The sequence below is a fragment of the Penicillium taxi genome (assembly GCF_028828555.1).
Source record: "Penicillium taxi strain IBT 34144 chromosome Unknown utg000003l_segment0_segment0, whole genome shotgun sequence".
In the NCBI taxonomy this organism is placed as follows: Eukaryota; Fungi; Ascomycota; class Eurotiomycetes; order Eurotiales; family Aspergillaceae; genus Penicillium; species Penicillium taxi.
Genome location: NW_026643205.1, coordinates 1,292,553 through 1,304,211, shown reverse-complemented (window position 1 = coordinate 1,304,211; position 11,659 = coordinate 1,292,553). Strand labels below are relative to the sequence as shown.

Genomic DNA, 11,659 nt, shown 5'->3' with positions numbered 1-11,659 from the left:
TTTGAGTCCCCACTTGCTTTGAAATCTACCTAAAGCACAGATCCTTTTTTTCGTTACGGAGCAAAAATCATGATATTGCCGAATTTGCCTCAATATACATCCCCTTTTCGTAACGTTATTCCCGAATTTCATAACAAATTGATTCCAGAAAGTTCGAAATTATCATACACATTAGTAGTACTTTTGTGTCATGCGTTGAAGTCCAACTTAGCATAAGAGCCCAACTCAGAGCACAGGGAAAGCCAATCCATCACCTCTTGGGTCACTGCCAGCACTATGAACAAGCTGTCCTTCATCATAGTGTAAACGAATGATCTGACCCCGGCCGAACATCGCACGGTCCCAACCATTCAGTACCTTGATTTTATGTCCAAGGAGCTGGAGGCCCTCGATAGAGCTCTGGCTGATGCCCTCTTCCACGTATATCGTACCGTCATTTTCCTTTCCATTCGATACGGGTGCAGCAATGCAGATCCGTGGTGAATCAAGAGCAGCCTGGGGGTGGTATCCAAATGCAAGCATATTAAGTAGCACCTGGACATGTCCCTGAGGCTGCATGAAACCACCCATAACACCATATACCGAATGGAGAGAGCCGTCCATATTGGTGATCATTGCGGGGATGATAGTGTGGTATGTACGCTTTCCCGGTGCTAAACAATTCGGGTGATCGGCGTTGAGTGAAAAGTTGGCACCACGGTTCTGTAGGGTAAATCCACAACCGGCTGGGATGATAGCTGTACCAAAACCCTCGTAGTTACTGTTGATAAAGGACATTCCATTACCATCCTTATCGGTGACAGCAAAATAAACCGTATCGCAATGGTTATGGGCAGGACTGCCATGGTCAATAATCTTGGCTGCAGAATCCGATGAGAACAGTTTAGCTCTCTCGGCCAGATAGTCTTTTGCCAGTAGACCCTGTGATGGGACCTTTTCGACGTCAGGATCTGTGACCCACCAGGCGGCATCAGCAAAGGCGATCCGCAAACTTTCGATCACAGCATGAAGATATTCCGCCGAGTTGTGTTCTTCTTGACTGAATTTAGGGATTTTGCCCGTTTTCTCAAGCTCTTCCATAATTCCGAGCGCTATCAAGGCCACGATGCCTTGGCCGTTTGGCGGATGTTCCCAGACTCGAACACCATCTTTGTTAGATTCTGTACTGCGCTGGCCGACAAAATCAAGAAAAATAGCTTCAGTTTCCTGTGTACCAACTTCGGCATGATGAGCAAGGTCCTCAAGACTTAGGTAACCACCTAAATCTTGAATAACTTTCACAATTTGCTGAGCAACTCGGCCTTGATAGAAGCCCTTCTTTCCTTCGGTTGCCAGAGCACGGAAGGTCTTTGATAAAGTGGGGTTTTTCATGATTTCACCTGCAAGTGGGCTTCGAACTCCATCCTTTGCTAAGGGGTCAACCTTGAGCATCTCCCGAAAATTAGGCGATGCCGAACGTATATTGCTCTCAGCATTCTGCCACTATAAATATTGTTAGCATTTAAAGAGTAATATCCATCCTCAACTTTGGAATACTCACACCGTGAGACGATAGTTCTGAGACTACAAACCCTTCTTCACCCATCTCAATGGCAGGTTGAAGGATCTGTTCCAAGGTAAGCTTACCACTTCCAAACTTCTCAACTGTATCGACCCATCCAGCAGCTGCTCCAGGAACAGTTGAAGCTAGAGAGCTAAGCCTTGGTATGCTTCCATCTTCTCCAGTTGCAAGGTTTAGGTCCTTGCGCACCTGTTCTAGAGTAGCTTTGCCAGGGTATCGACCAGATCCATTCAGTGAGTAGACCTTCTGATTCTTAGAGTCATAGTACAGGCAAAACATATCGCCTCCAATACCAGTTGAACCAGGCTCAGTCATATTGAGAGCAGCCGCTAAAGAGAGATAATCAGTTTCGTACTTGGCCGTAGGATCTCTCTCAACCTACCAACAGCAACAGCAGCATCCTAAGTAATTGAGATTAGCAAGAGCTTCGTACGCATTTATAGAAAAAATCAAAATACCGCTGCATTTCCACCTTCACTCAGGATACGATGACCTGCAGCCGCTGCCAAAGGCTGGGTGCACGCAACGATGCCATTCCGACTGTGCACAGTACTCCGTCGACTTGCGAACGGAACATATTCTGCGTTCGGCTTAGAGTAGATATCCTTTGCATTAAGTGTCATTCTGTTAACTTTGGAACGGGTATTCAAAGTTTCTAGCATTGTAGACACGAATTCTAGGAATCTTCGATGATTTATATAAATGAGGAGCTCCTTATCGGATAAGCCGTCGCACAGAGCAGGGAAGGAGACGAAAAGAACAAACATTAGACATATTAGTTCATGAACCGAGATAGTATCCTACTGAATACAACATTGGAGCTTATTTAACGCAACGATACAATAATAGCTGATAACAAACTACTTAGGTAGTAGTTACTCTGAAGATTTAACCAATGATCCGATCTTTTTCAACATAACTGATCAGGCTTCCCTTATGTTGTTGAATTTCTCCTCTTGTACGCCTCCTCTACTTAGATGAGAGAGTATAAAGTGAAATTCAATATTCTTAGTTGAATGGAGATCGTTAATTATAAAGTCAGACTAATTACTAGAACTGTACTTATGCCTATAAGTACAAAGTTATACAGCTTAGTAAAGAAATTATCTGTATGGAGAATAAGCTTATCCTTATCGGCCGAGTTCCCATTCTAAACTTCCCTTCCCGTCAACCAGCCTCTTAATCACAGCGTCGCAGTCATGAATAACGAGGATTTTCGGAGGTTGATTTTCGACTCGTCATCCCAGTCAGGGGATAAACCGAAACGCAATGAAGGAACTCCGACCGCACTCGGATCCAGCCGATCGCGATCGAGCTACACTCCCATGACCCCGTACATCTTTTCCAAAATCCATTTCCTCCAGTCTAGTTGAGTTAACTCTTTTCTAGTCGCTCTACATCTACGATCAATTTCTCGCAGCAGCTAGCACAGCAGCGCGAAGCCAACCGACCCACTAAGCGATTCAAATCTGCCGCGGTGCCAAAGGGTACCAAACTTGCTGCTGGCTACCAAGATCGCGCGCAACTGCGAAATACCGAGGGAGAACAAAAAGATGATATTCAAAAACGAATCCAAGCACTGGAGGAAATGGTGAAGCTAGGTCAGATTGATCAGCCAACATTTGAGAAGCTTCGTGCGGAGCTCGGTGTTGGTGGTGACACCAGCAGCACACATCTGGTTAAGGGCATGGATTGGGAGCTGTTACGGCGAGTCAAAGCTGGCGAGGATGTTTCAAAAGCTGCGCATAAGCCAGCTCCGGAGTCTACGGTAGATGAAGTTGCCGAAGATCCGGACGAGGCATTTGAGCGTTTGATGGATGAGAAGGCCCAGGAAGAGATTCAAGCTTTGCCTAAAGAACAAAGAGAGAAGAAGGGACATATGGCGCCTCCTCCACCGCCCAAGAAGACCCGCGAACAGATTCTGAGTGAGCTCAGAGCTCGTTACGTCGAACCTACAACTGCACCCGCACCGCAGCGCGAGTTGACGCTCGGCTCCAAATTTAAAAAGATAGGCAGTTATCAACCTGAGAAGAAACGTTTCATTGAATCTGACAAAACCGGCCGCCGACGCGAGGTGCTACTAATCACGGACTCCGATGGCAAGACGAAACGTAAGGTGCGGTGGCTGGACCCTGTTGTTGACCCTTCCGAATCTAAATCTGCACTACTCACGCCTGATTTAAATACCAAGCCTCTTAATACAGAGGTTCCTACTAAATCTGCTGCTCTTGAAGCCGCCAATGTCTTGCAAGATGACGATCTGAATAACAATGACGATGATGATGACATTTTTGCCGATGCGGGTACAACCTACAATCCTCTTGCTGGCCTGGGGCAAGAGGAAGATTCTTCATCGGACGAAGAAGACAAAGAAGCCGGTACGGCCGCCAAGAAACAAAAGACGCCTCTCACCACGAAGAAACAAGACAAGGCTCCTGCCACAGACGACCCCCGTGAGGTAATCAAGCCGCGCAATTACTTTGATACTGGCGATTCTTCCACCGCCGAGGAGCCAGAAAAACATTACAACCCTCTCAATGACCCGGTTATCCTCGCCGCATTCAAACGAGCTGCGGCTCTGGAGAAAATTCCGCCCTCCGAAGAAGATAGCATCTCAGCTGAGTCCTCTCTTCGACACAAGAAGTTTCTGGAGGAGGCGAAACGTCAGGAAGCTCTGGATAATGCGGATATGGATTACGGTTTCGGTGGAAGTCGTGTCGAGGATGGCGAAGATGATGATCAACGTTTGTTAGACTTTGATGATAACGGCCCCAAGAAGCGCAAGCGCGGACCGAAAAAGAAGAAGGGCGATAAGAATAGTGCGGCAGATGTATTGGGTGTCCTTGACCGTCGAGCAAAATCCTCTGCATAGTCTTATTTGCGATCTTGCTGATATGCTTGGTACGGCTGATTCTTTCGAAGGACAAAAAAAAGGAACGACCATTACCATGCAGATAATTTCTATAGTTAGCAGAGTGTCGAACTAAAAAATATACTTTTTATGCTTAAGAAAACATGAGATTTAACAAAAGCCCTTCAGAAGATCCCAAACATTGTGATGTTGGTAATAATTTGAAATCCCCTTCTCTATATTTCGACACCTTGTTTTACAGGCAATAAGATGTTTGGATTATGTAAGATATCACAGGACTCAATCAGAGAAATAGAGTGAAATTGATTACTAGTAAGTACATGGATTGTTCCCTTCCATAAAGGGGCTCTTAAGCCATAGACTTTCATCGAAAAATCTGTACGGTCAACACTGAAGTACAGGTTAGTCTAAGATTGGACTTCGGATCCAGAATACCGCTAAAATGAAGCGTAGTTACGAGGTACTACTATCCTTGGCCCTTGACGCGTTCATTCTAACAAAAGATCATCTAGAATGCATTAAAGCTCCTGGAGACACGAAGGCGGAAAGCTAGACCTACAAAGCTCCCAGTATCCATCACTTCTCAGGATATTGCGCCCAGCGGTGCTCCAACCGTCAAGGGGGTATCTAGTTTGTTCGGCATGAAGGAATGGCTGCAAGCCCTAGGACACTCGGTAAGAGCACTTAAAGTTTACGTGTATAGTATTGTAACTGTTGATCTAACCAAGTCACAGGAAAACGATGTCGACAACCTGAACATTATCCATGTTTCTGGGACCAAAGGGAAAGGCAGTACATGCGCTTTTACCCGGTCGTTTCTTCGAACGCATGGACTGAGAACAGGGTTCCCAAAGCGAATTGGACTTTATACTTCTCCTGATTTGCAATGCATCCGAGAAAGGATTCAGATTGATAATCAACCAATTTCGGAAGATCTTTTCACGCGGTACTTCTTTGAAGTGTGGGAAGCCCTTGTATCTTCCGATAAGGGGATTGAAACAACAACAAGACAGCCACGATATTTGCAAATTCTCCTTCTAATGGCTTTTCACTCCTTCATCAAAGAAAATGTCGACGCGGCAATATTCGAGACACACCACGGCGGAGAGTATTGTGCCACGAACGTCATACGTAAGCCTGTTGTGGCTGGAATCACCTCTCTTGGCATGGATCATGTTGCACAACTAGGTCCTACTATCGATGACGTTGCATGGCATAAGGCAGGCATTTTGAAATCTGGAGCACCTGCATTCTCCGTCATACAGGAGGATGGCCCTAATGAAGTTTTACGGAAACGGGCAATTGAAAAAAGCACAGAGTTGACATTTGTCGCACCCTCCAGCACCCTTCCAGCCAACAAAAGAGTGTTAAGTGTTCCAGTACAGCGGCTGAATTGCTCTTTGGCTCTCCAGCTATCTACGAGATTTCTGCAAATCAAGGATCCTGAGCGTCCGCTGAATGACGATGATATCTCCAAGGGCATCGACAGCTTCTCGTGGACAGGTAGATTTGAGACTATAGAAAACGGCAATTCTCAATGGTTCTTAGATGGTGCGCATAACCCTTTGAGCCTTGAGCAGGCCGCAGAATGGTTTTCAAAAAACATCAATGGTGTAAATGCACCAAAGTAAGTTTATCCTCTGTATATATATGTCAACTTTCGATGGTTTAACCGATTTATGATTCAGGTATCGAGTTCTCATCTTCAGCCATTTTTCTGAAGAGCGCGACGGAGTGATTCTTATGGAATGTTTGGCGCATGCGCTGTCAGAGCACAATGCTAAACCTGATCATGTCATCTTTACAACATACCAGGAGAGAGAAGATGGATCTACAAGAATAGGTAAGATTGATAACTGCAGCTTCTGGGATCAACAACTAATCTGATGCTATTTGCCTATCAGACAAAACCCTCAAAGTCCCAGAGACGCCTTTTCCTGACATGTGTGCAATTTATTCTTCTCTTTGGAAGAAAATCCACCCCAATACTGAAGTATCAATTGAGCCGACGATTGAGGGTGCTATAAGCCTTGCGGAAGGCCTTAGTATCAAGCACGGCGGTATGCAGACTTTTGTTACTGGCAGCTTACATTTAGTTGGAGGAGCACTTAACCTACTGCGTCCTTAATCTCAATAACAGCTGAACTGCAGCACTTGAAAAACCCTTTCCCCCTCTATTTCCGTAGATTTGAATTTAATCCTGGAGGGGCGACTCCAAGGTCCACTCTCAATCTCACCACCTTTGTAGTTTGGAGGCTCTTATTAGCACATCAAAGCTCAAAGGTACCTGGATATTTTGTGGCCACTGAACCCCCACTCTTGCACAGATAAGGGAGATTAATGTCTCGAAACAATATCCCGGAATATGATAGGTCACAGCATGACAAGTAGCAGGGTAGCTCGGCTAGTAAGTGAAATGATTGGTACGCTGCAATACGAGATAATGCACAGCCTCTCAAGCAGTAATACACGGCATAAGATTACCCGCCTGGCTAGGTAACTTCTTTCGTCAGCTACACCTGTAACCAAGCATATCCCAACTTTTGAATATGGCCAGGCATAATGGCCTCAAATTCAGACGCGTTCGAGAGCCTACGTGTGGAGATTAATGCTAATATCGTTCGGAAACTGTTGAGACAAGGTGAAGCGACAGCTCAGTTTGCTCCGCGAGGAACTTCCGAAAATGTGCTGCTGTCGTCTCCCACTACTTTGTGGCTATTTTTCGACAGCCTTCAATTGTCTGAGATCCAAATTCCAGACCAGGCGAGCATCACCAAAGCGAATCTGTTTCGAAACATCCACGAAAGAAACCTCTATACTTTCCTAGCTATCCTGATCTTTAGTCATTGCTCTTTCGAGGCAGTGCGAACCTTCACCATTGAACTCCTCGCCAAGGATGAGAATACATGGCGGATGGATGTCTGTGGACTACCGGTGAAACGTAAAATACTACAAAATCTCTTCGGGGAAGAAAACGCGGAGAAATTTTTGCGTCATCAGGCGTGTTTCTGTCCTGTGGTGATCGGGGAACAAGATCTGTTCACTCAAATTGACCTCAAAGAACAAAGACTTCCTTATTTGGAAGAAAAACTCATCATCAAGAAGGAGATCGGGCAAAAGGCAGAGATTTACGCAGTCATCGTTGCCGAAGGCCACTTCCGCTACCGTGATGGGAATACAAATCTGAGTCCCAAGACGATAGCCCGTAAAGACTACGAAGTTAACGAGGAACAAATGGGGCATGAAACTATGAAAAAGATCCTATCAGCCGACAGAAGGAGCGAAAACATCATCAAAATTTTTGGCATACTAGACATTGGTCAAGGAGAGTATAGTTTGTTCATGCCTCTTGCCCTTTGTGACTTGAAAGCGTATATGGAAGACCCTCATGCACAGCGTGTGGAGAAGAGCGACATGATCAACTCTGCCCGGGGAGTTGCAAGAGGACTGGAATTTCTTCATCATGAGATGAAGTCGGATGGCGATGATATCGTCTGCTATCATATGGACCTCAAACCTAAAAACATCTTGATATTCCCAGAGAAAGTGAATGGGAAAGTATATCATGTTTGGAAAATAAGTGATTTTGGAAACTCATGTGTGGTGATCAAAAGCCGCAGGGCAGCAGAAGTTCGCGATGACTCCAAGACATGGTTTGTCCAACGAAGAGCAAGAGAAGAACAAAGCCAACCGGGTCCTTCAACGGTGAAACAGATATCAAGCACATACCTGGGCCCTGAGTCTCTCTTCAAAAACCCAAGTATGAATACAAGTAGCGATGTATGGTCCCTGGGCTGTATAATCAGCGTTGTGTTCACATATATGGAGGAAGGCAGAGAGGGTGTCATTCAATACGCAAATGCCAGAATGAAACGAGGGAGATTCGATCGTTTTTTCCAACGTGATCGAATGTTTCTTTCCCATGCTCCTCACCCGGAGGTCTTAAAATGGCATCATGACTTGATCAAACAAGCAGAACAACGAAGCCGTGCGGAGGGAGAAGCTGTGAAATCGATTCTTAAGTTTGTTGAGGAAAGGGTTCTCCTCCTTGATCAATCAAGACGATGTGATGTCAGGGATATAGTAAGTGAGCTTCTCAAAACTCAAGACATGTATAGGGCCTTGGAAAACCCCCCAAGGACGCCAACTGCATCAGAGGAGACACAATCTTCTTCCAGCGAAAGACCCAAAAAATGGCGAGAAAGGCTTCGAAGATTGCCTAGAGCCGAGCCCGAGAACAAAATACGATGGTCAATCAAAACCAATGAGTACTTTGGAGGCTGCGAAATCTCACCTTTAGGATCCATCATTGCTTTATGGAACGATAAGAAGATATCACTGTACACCTCGGAATATGCACATTCGACAGGGAACGGGATCAACGAAGCAGCCGTGGCGGAACCCTTGGAGTATCTAATTGATATGTCCGGTTGTGTCTGGAAAAGCATAAGTTTGACAGATAAGTATTTGGTCGCTTCGGTCACTTCTGTCACTGCAAGTGGTCCCTCTGTGGTAAGTCAATCGTGAGCTTGAATTTCAACTCAAAACCTTAGCTGATACCCAAGAATTACCAAGGAAATGTGTTATATCTTCAAGCTACACAATTCTCCAGTCTCTTCGATACCTATCAACTTCAGGTTAATACGGCGGGTTTCTATGCCATCCACGGTTATGAAGCTAGTAATCTCATCGGATAACAAAACAATTCTATGCGTTCTGCGAGAGAACTCTGGAAGCTTGGAGAAAAGCTCGCTTTATGAAATTCCTGTCACACAATCTGGCCTTGAATATCGAAAGCTTCGCACAGCAGATTGGCCAGCAAAAGAAGTTACTCAACTTTCTTTCGTTACAAACACAGACGCATACATTATCATTCGCCCAAGATGCGGTAGTGATCCCAGGGTTTACCATTATTCCCTGACAAATAATACTTTAAATGGTTTTGAGCTGCGTTCAGAGGTTAGTTTCTATTATCACTACCAAACAATCGCAATGATTATTCTGACTGCGAGCAATGATAGGGACCCGACTACCGTAGTGATGCAACACTCTTTACCACCTTCGCCCCCTTCTACAGAGCTCCTCATACTTGCACTTTTGTTACTCGTGAGAAAAGGCTGGAGATCGCTAGCTACATATCAGGGCCTCCCGAAAGAATTCATGCAGACATTAATAAATATCGAGTAGGAAAGTTGATGGTTACCCCGGATGATAGGAAGTTTTATGCATTGGGAAAACAGTCCGGGAGAGCTCCGATGATTCTACTGGAGCTGACAATTCCTCGATCCCAAGATGGTGTAGAGAAAGTCAAAGGGAAAGAAATTTCTCAGTTACCAGATTGGGAATACGATGAGGTGACGGCGAAACTGTCATTTTCAAGTGAAGATAATAATCATCGCATCCTGATTGTTAAAAAGGGTAAGAGTGAATATGAAATATTTAGCATTCGCCTTCCAGGGCCAAATACGTAGGCAATCAAGCCTCATAATCTTGCCGGTCATTAATTCCCCCTGTGAACCTTCTTAGCGGACGTTTGAAAGCCTGGAACCATACTCCTTCAGAATGCTGGCACTTTTCTCCCCTCTTGGTAGAACTTCTCAAAGCCTGAAGGAACCCTTCTGAGCTTTTAATTAGCTTGAAGATAACCGAGCCCTCACTGCGACGCAGCCAGTAATACATTAGGAATGTAACCACTGTCAGTAAGGTTGCAGAAAGGAAGAATATCCAGATCATAGGCGTTGCAACAATGCGATTATTGTCCTTGTCCATACCAAAAAAGTTCATTCCAAAAATGGTCTGTGATAAGATAAAATCCAGTTAGTTATGAGACAATGATCTTGATAGACGAAATTCATACTAACAGCCAAGAATGAAGACGGAAGATAAAACAGTGTAAAGGCCGTGAGAATAAAAGCCGATTTGTTCAACTGAAATATTTGCTGATTTTGTTCCTTAGTCAGGATCTGGTCTCGAAGCAGTAACGTATCAGCCAAAAGTCCGGCAACAGATTGCACACGCTGTTGAAGTTGTGAGGCGGTACGAGAGTAGGATACACAGCGACGGCGCTGATTCTTGAAAGCCTCGCAGCTAGTGTGGCTGGATTCTAGGTGCGGCATGGAGCTCAACAGTGAATCAAGCTCGTCTAGAGCATCTTTTGCCGCCTCCAGCATCGTTGGGATCTGGAGAAACCGACCTTCGGTCCGTTTCAAGCTGCTTAGAGCATCGTATCCCAAATTCAGAGACTCGTTGATGAATGTTGCAAATGCCTCATTAGCGGGATCCAAGAATCGACGCTCCAATGACACTATATACCCCCTCCATTCTGGAAAATAGATTGAAAATAGTAGCCGATGAAGCCAGAAATGATCAGTTCCTATTTTCGTCTCGAAATTTTGGAGCCACTCTCTAGCTTCACAATGTGCCCGGGAGTTGGGAGTTGGGCTGAACAAGATGAATAACGACTGAAATGTTTTCGTGTTATATCGGTGATAGACTCCGCTTTGTCGAATCACCCATTTGGATTTATTAGCATCCTTGCACTCAGGATATCGTAGTGTATATGACATCTCTAATCACCTGTAAGTTATCGACGAAGATATGACACTTGGGCATGTGAATAGAAGTCTTACCTATGACAGAACCAGAACGAATCTCTGTATATGGCAGGAAACTGGTTTCCTCAATTTCTGGATCCTCTTGCCAGAAGAATGAGGGCAATTCCCAAAATGACGAATTGATATCATGTTTAGCTACTATGTGACCCAACACTGAATTGGTAACTTGTAATGGGCCCCATGAGGTCTTCGCACAGATCGATCTAGAGTGTATCAGTGATGACCAGGGGTCGAGACCTTGAAGCTAGTTGTGTGACTAACATGAAACGGCATCTGTAATTTTCATTGTCATTTTTATCAAAATACGCACTGAGCTCTTCTAGAGTAAAGATATTTGACGGGTGGGAAGCTGACGCATCTTGGCCGACATCCATTAATTGGACAGGTTTCGTTGGATTTTCATCACAGTAATTAGAAAACGCCATGGCTCTAATCCAGGCACAGATTATAATCTTGGAATAACTAAAACTAAATAGTCGGGCTGGGTCTTAAATTGTATATTCCGTACGTCAACCCTGAGGCGTATCGCCTATTCAATCTCTTCGCGCCCTGCAGTGCTCAGCCTCAAGTACCCGCATTATCATTCGTATCCCGAGCATCCCTACCATAAAT

General features: G+C 44.9%; 5 protein-coding genes across 5 annotated transcripts; 3 read left to right on the top strand and 2 right to left on the bottom strand.

Annotated features, from left to right (window-relative positions):
* Positions 1 to 225: 225 nt before the first annotated feature.
* On the bottom strand, positions 226 to 2,184 carry N7495_003957 (gamma-glutamyltransferase family protein; the record flags this gene model as incomplete). The annotated part of the gene is made up of 4 exons (XM_057206608.1): positions 226 to 1,482; positions 1,541 to 1,890; positions 1,944 to 1,962; positions 2,020 to 2,184. The coding sequence occupies 4 exons, from the start codon at positions 2,182 to 2,184 to the stop codon at positions 226 to 228; spliced, it is 1,791 nt and encodes a 596-aa protein (XP_057064288.1).
* A 576-nt stretch (positions 2,185 to 2,760) lies between these two features.
* N7495_003956 (uncharacterized protein) lies at positions 2,761 to 4,433 on the top strand (the record flags this gene model as incomplete). The annotated part of the gene is made up of 2 exons (XM_057206607.1): positions 2,761 to 2,894; positions 2,951 to 4,433. The coding sequence occupies 2 exons, from the start codon at positions 2,761 to 2,763 to the stop codon at positions 4,431 to 4,433; spliced, it is 1,617 nt and encodes a 538-aa protein (XP_057064287.1).
* A 442-nt stretch (positions 4,434 to 4,875) lies between these two features.
* On the top strand, positions 4,876 to 6,561 carry N7495_003955 (folylpolyglutamate synthase; the record flags this gene model as incomplete). The annotated part of the gene is made up of 5 exons (XM_057206606.1): positions 4,876 to 4,893; positions 4,946 to 5,107; positions 5,168 to 6,060; positions 6,122 to 6,276; positions 6,338 to 6,561. 5 exons carry the CDS (start codon positions 4,876 to 4,878, stop codon positions 6,559 to 6,561), a joined length of 1,452 nt encoding a protein of 483 aa, XP_057064286.1.
* A 434-nt stretch (positions 6,562 to 6,995) lies between these two features.
* Positions 6,996 to 9,904, top strand: N7495_003954 (uncharacterized protein; the record flags this gene model as incomplete). The annotated part of the gene is made up of 3 exons (XM_057206605.1): positions 6,996 to 8,945; positions 9,009 to 9,278; positions 9,455 to 9,904. The coding sequence occupies 3 exons, from the start codon at positions 6,996 to 6,998 to the stop codon at positions 9,902 to 9,904; spliced, it is 2,670 nt and encodes an 889-aa protein (XP_057064285.1).
* A 4-nt stretch (positions 9,905 to 9,908) lies between these two features.
* Positions 9,909 to 10,999, bottom strand: N7495_003953 (Mg2+ transporter protein CorA-like/Zinc transport protein ZntB; the record flags this gene model as incomplete). Its single annotated transcript, XM_057206604.1, has 2 exons — positions 9,909 to 10,229; positions 10,295 to 10,999. 2 exons carry the CDS (start codon positions 10,997 to 10,999, stop codon positions 9,909 to 9,911), a joined length of 1,026 nt encoding a protein of 341 aa, XP_057064284.1.
* Between the last annotated feature and the right edge of the window lie 660 nt (positions 11,000 to 11,659).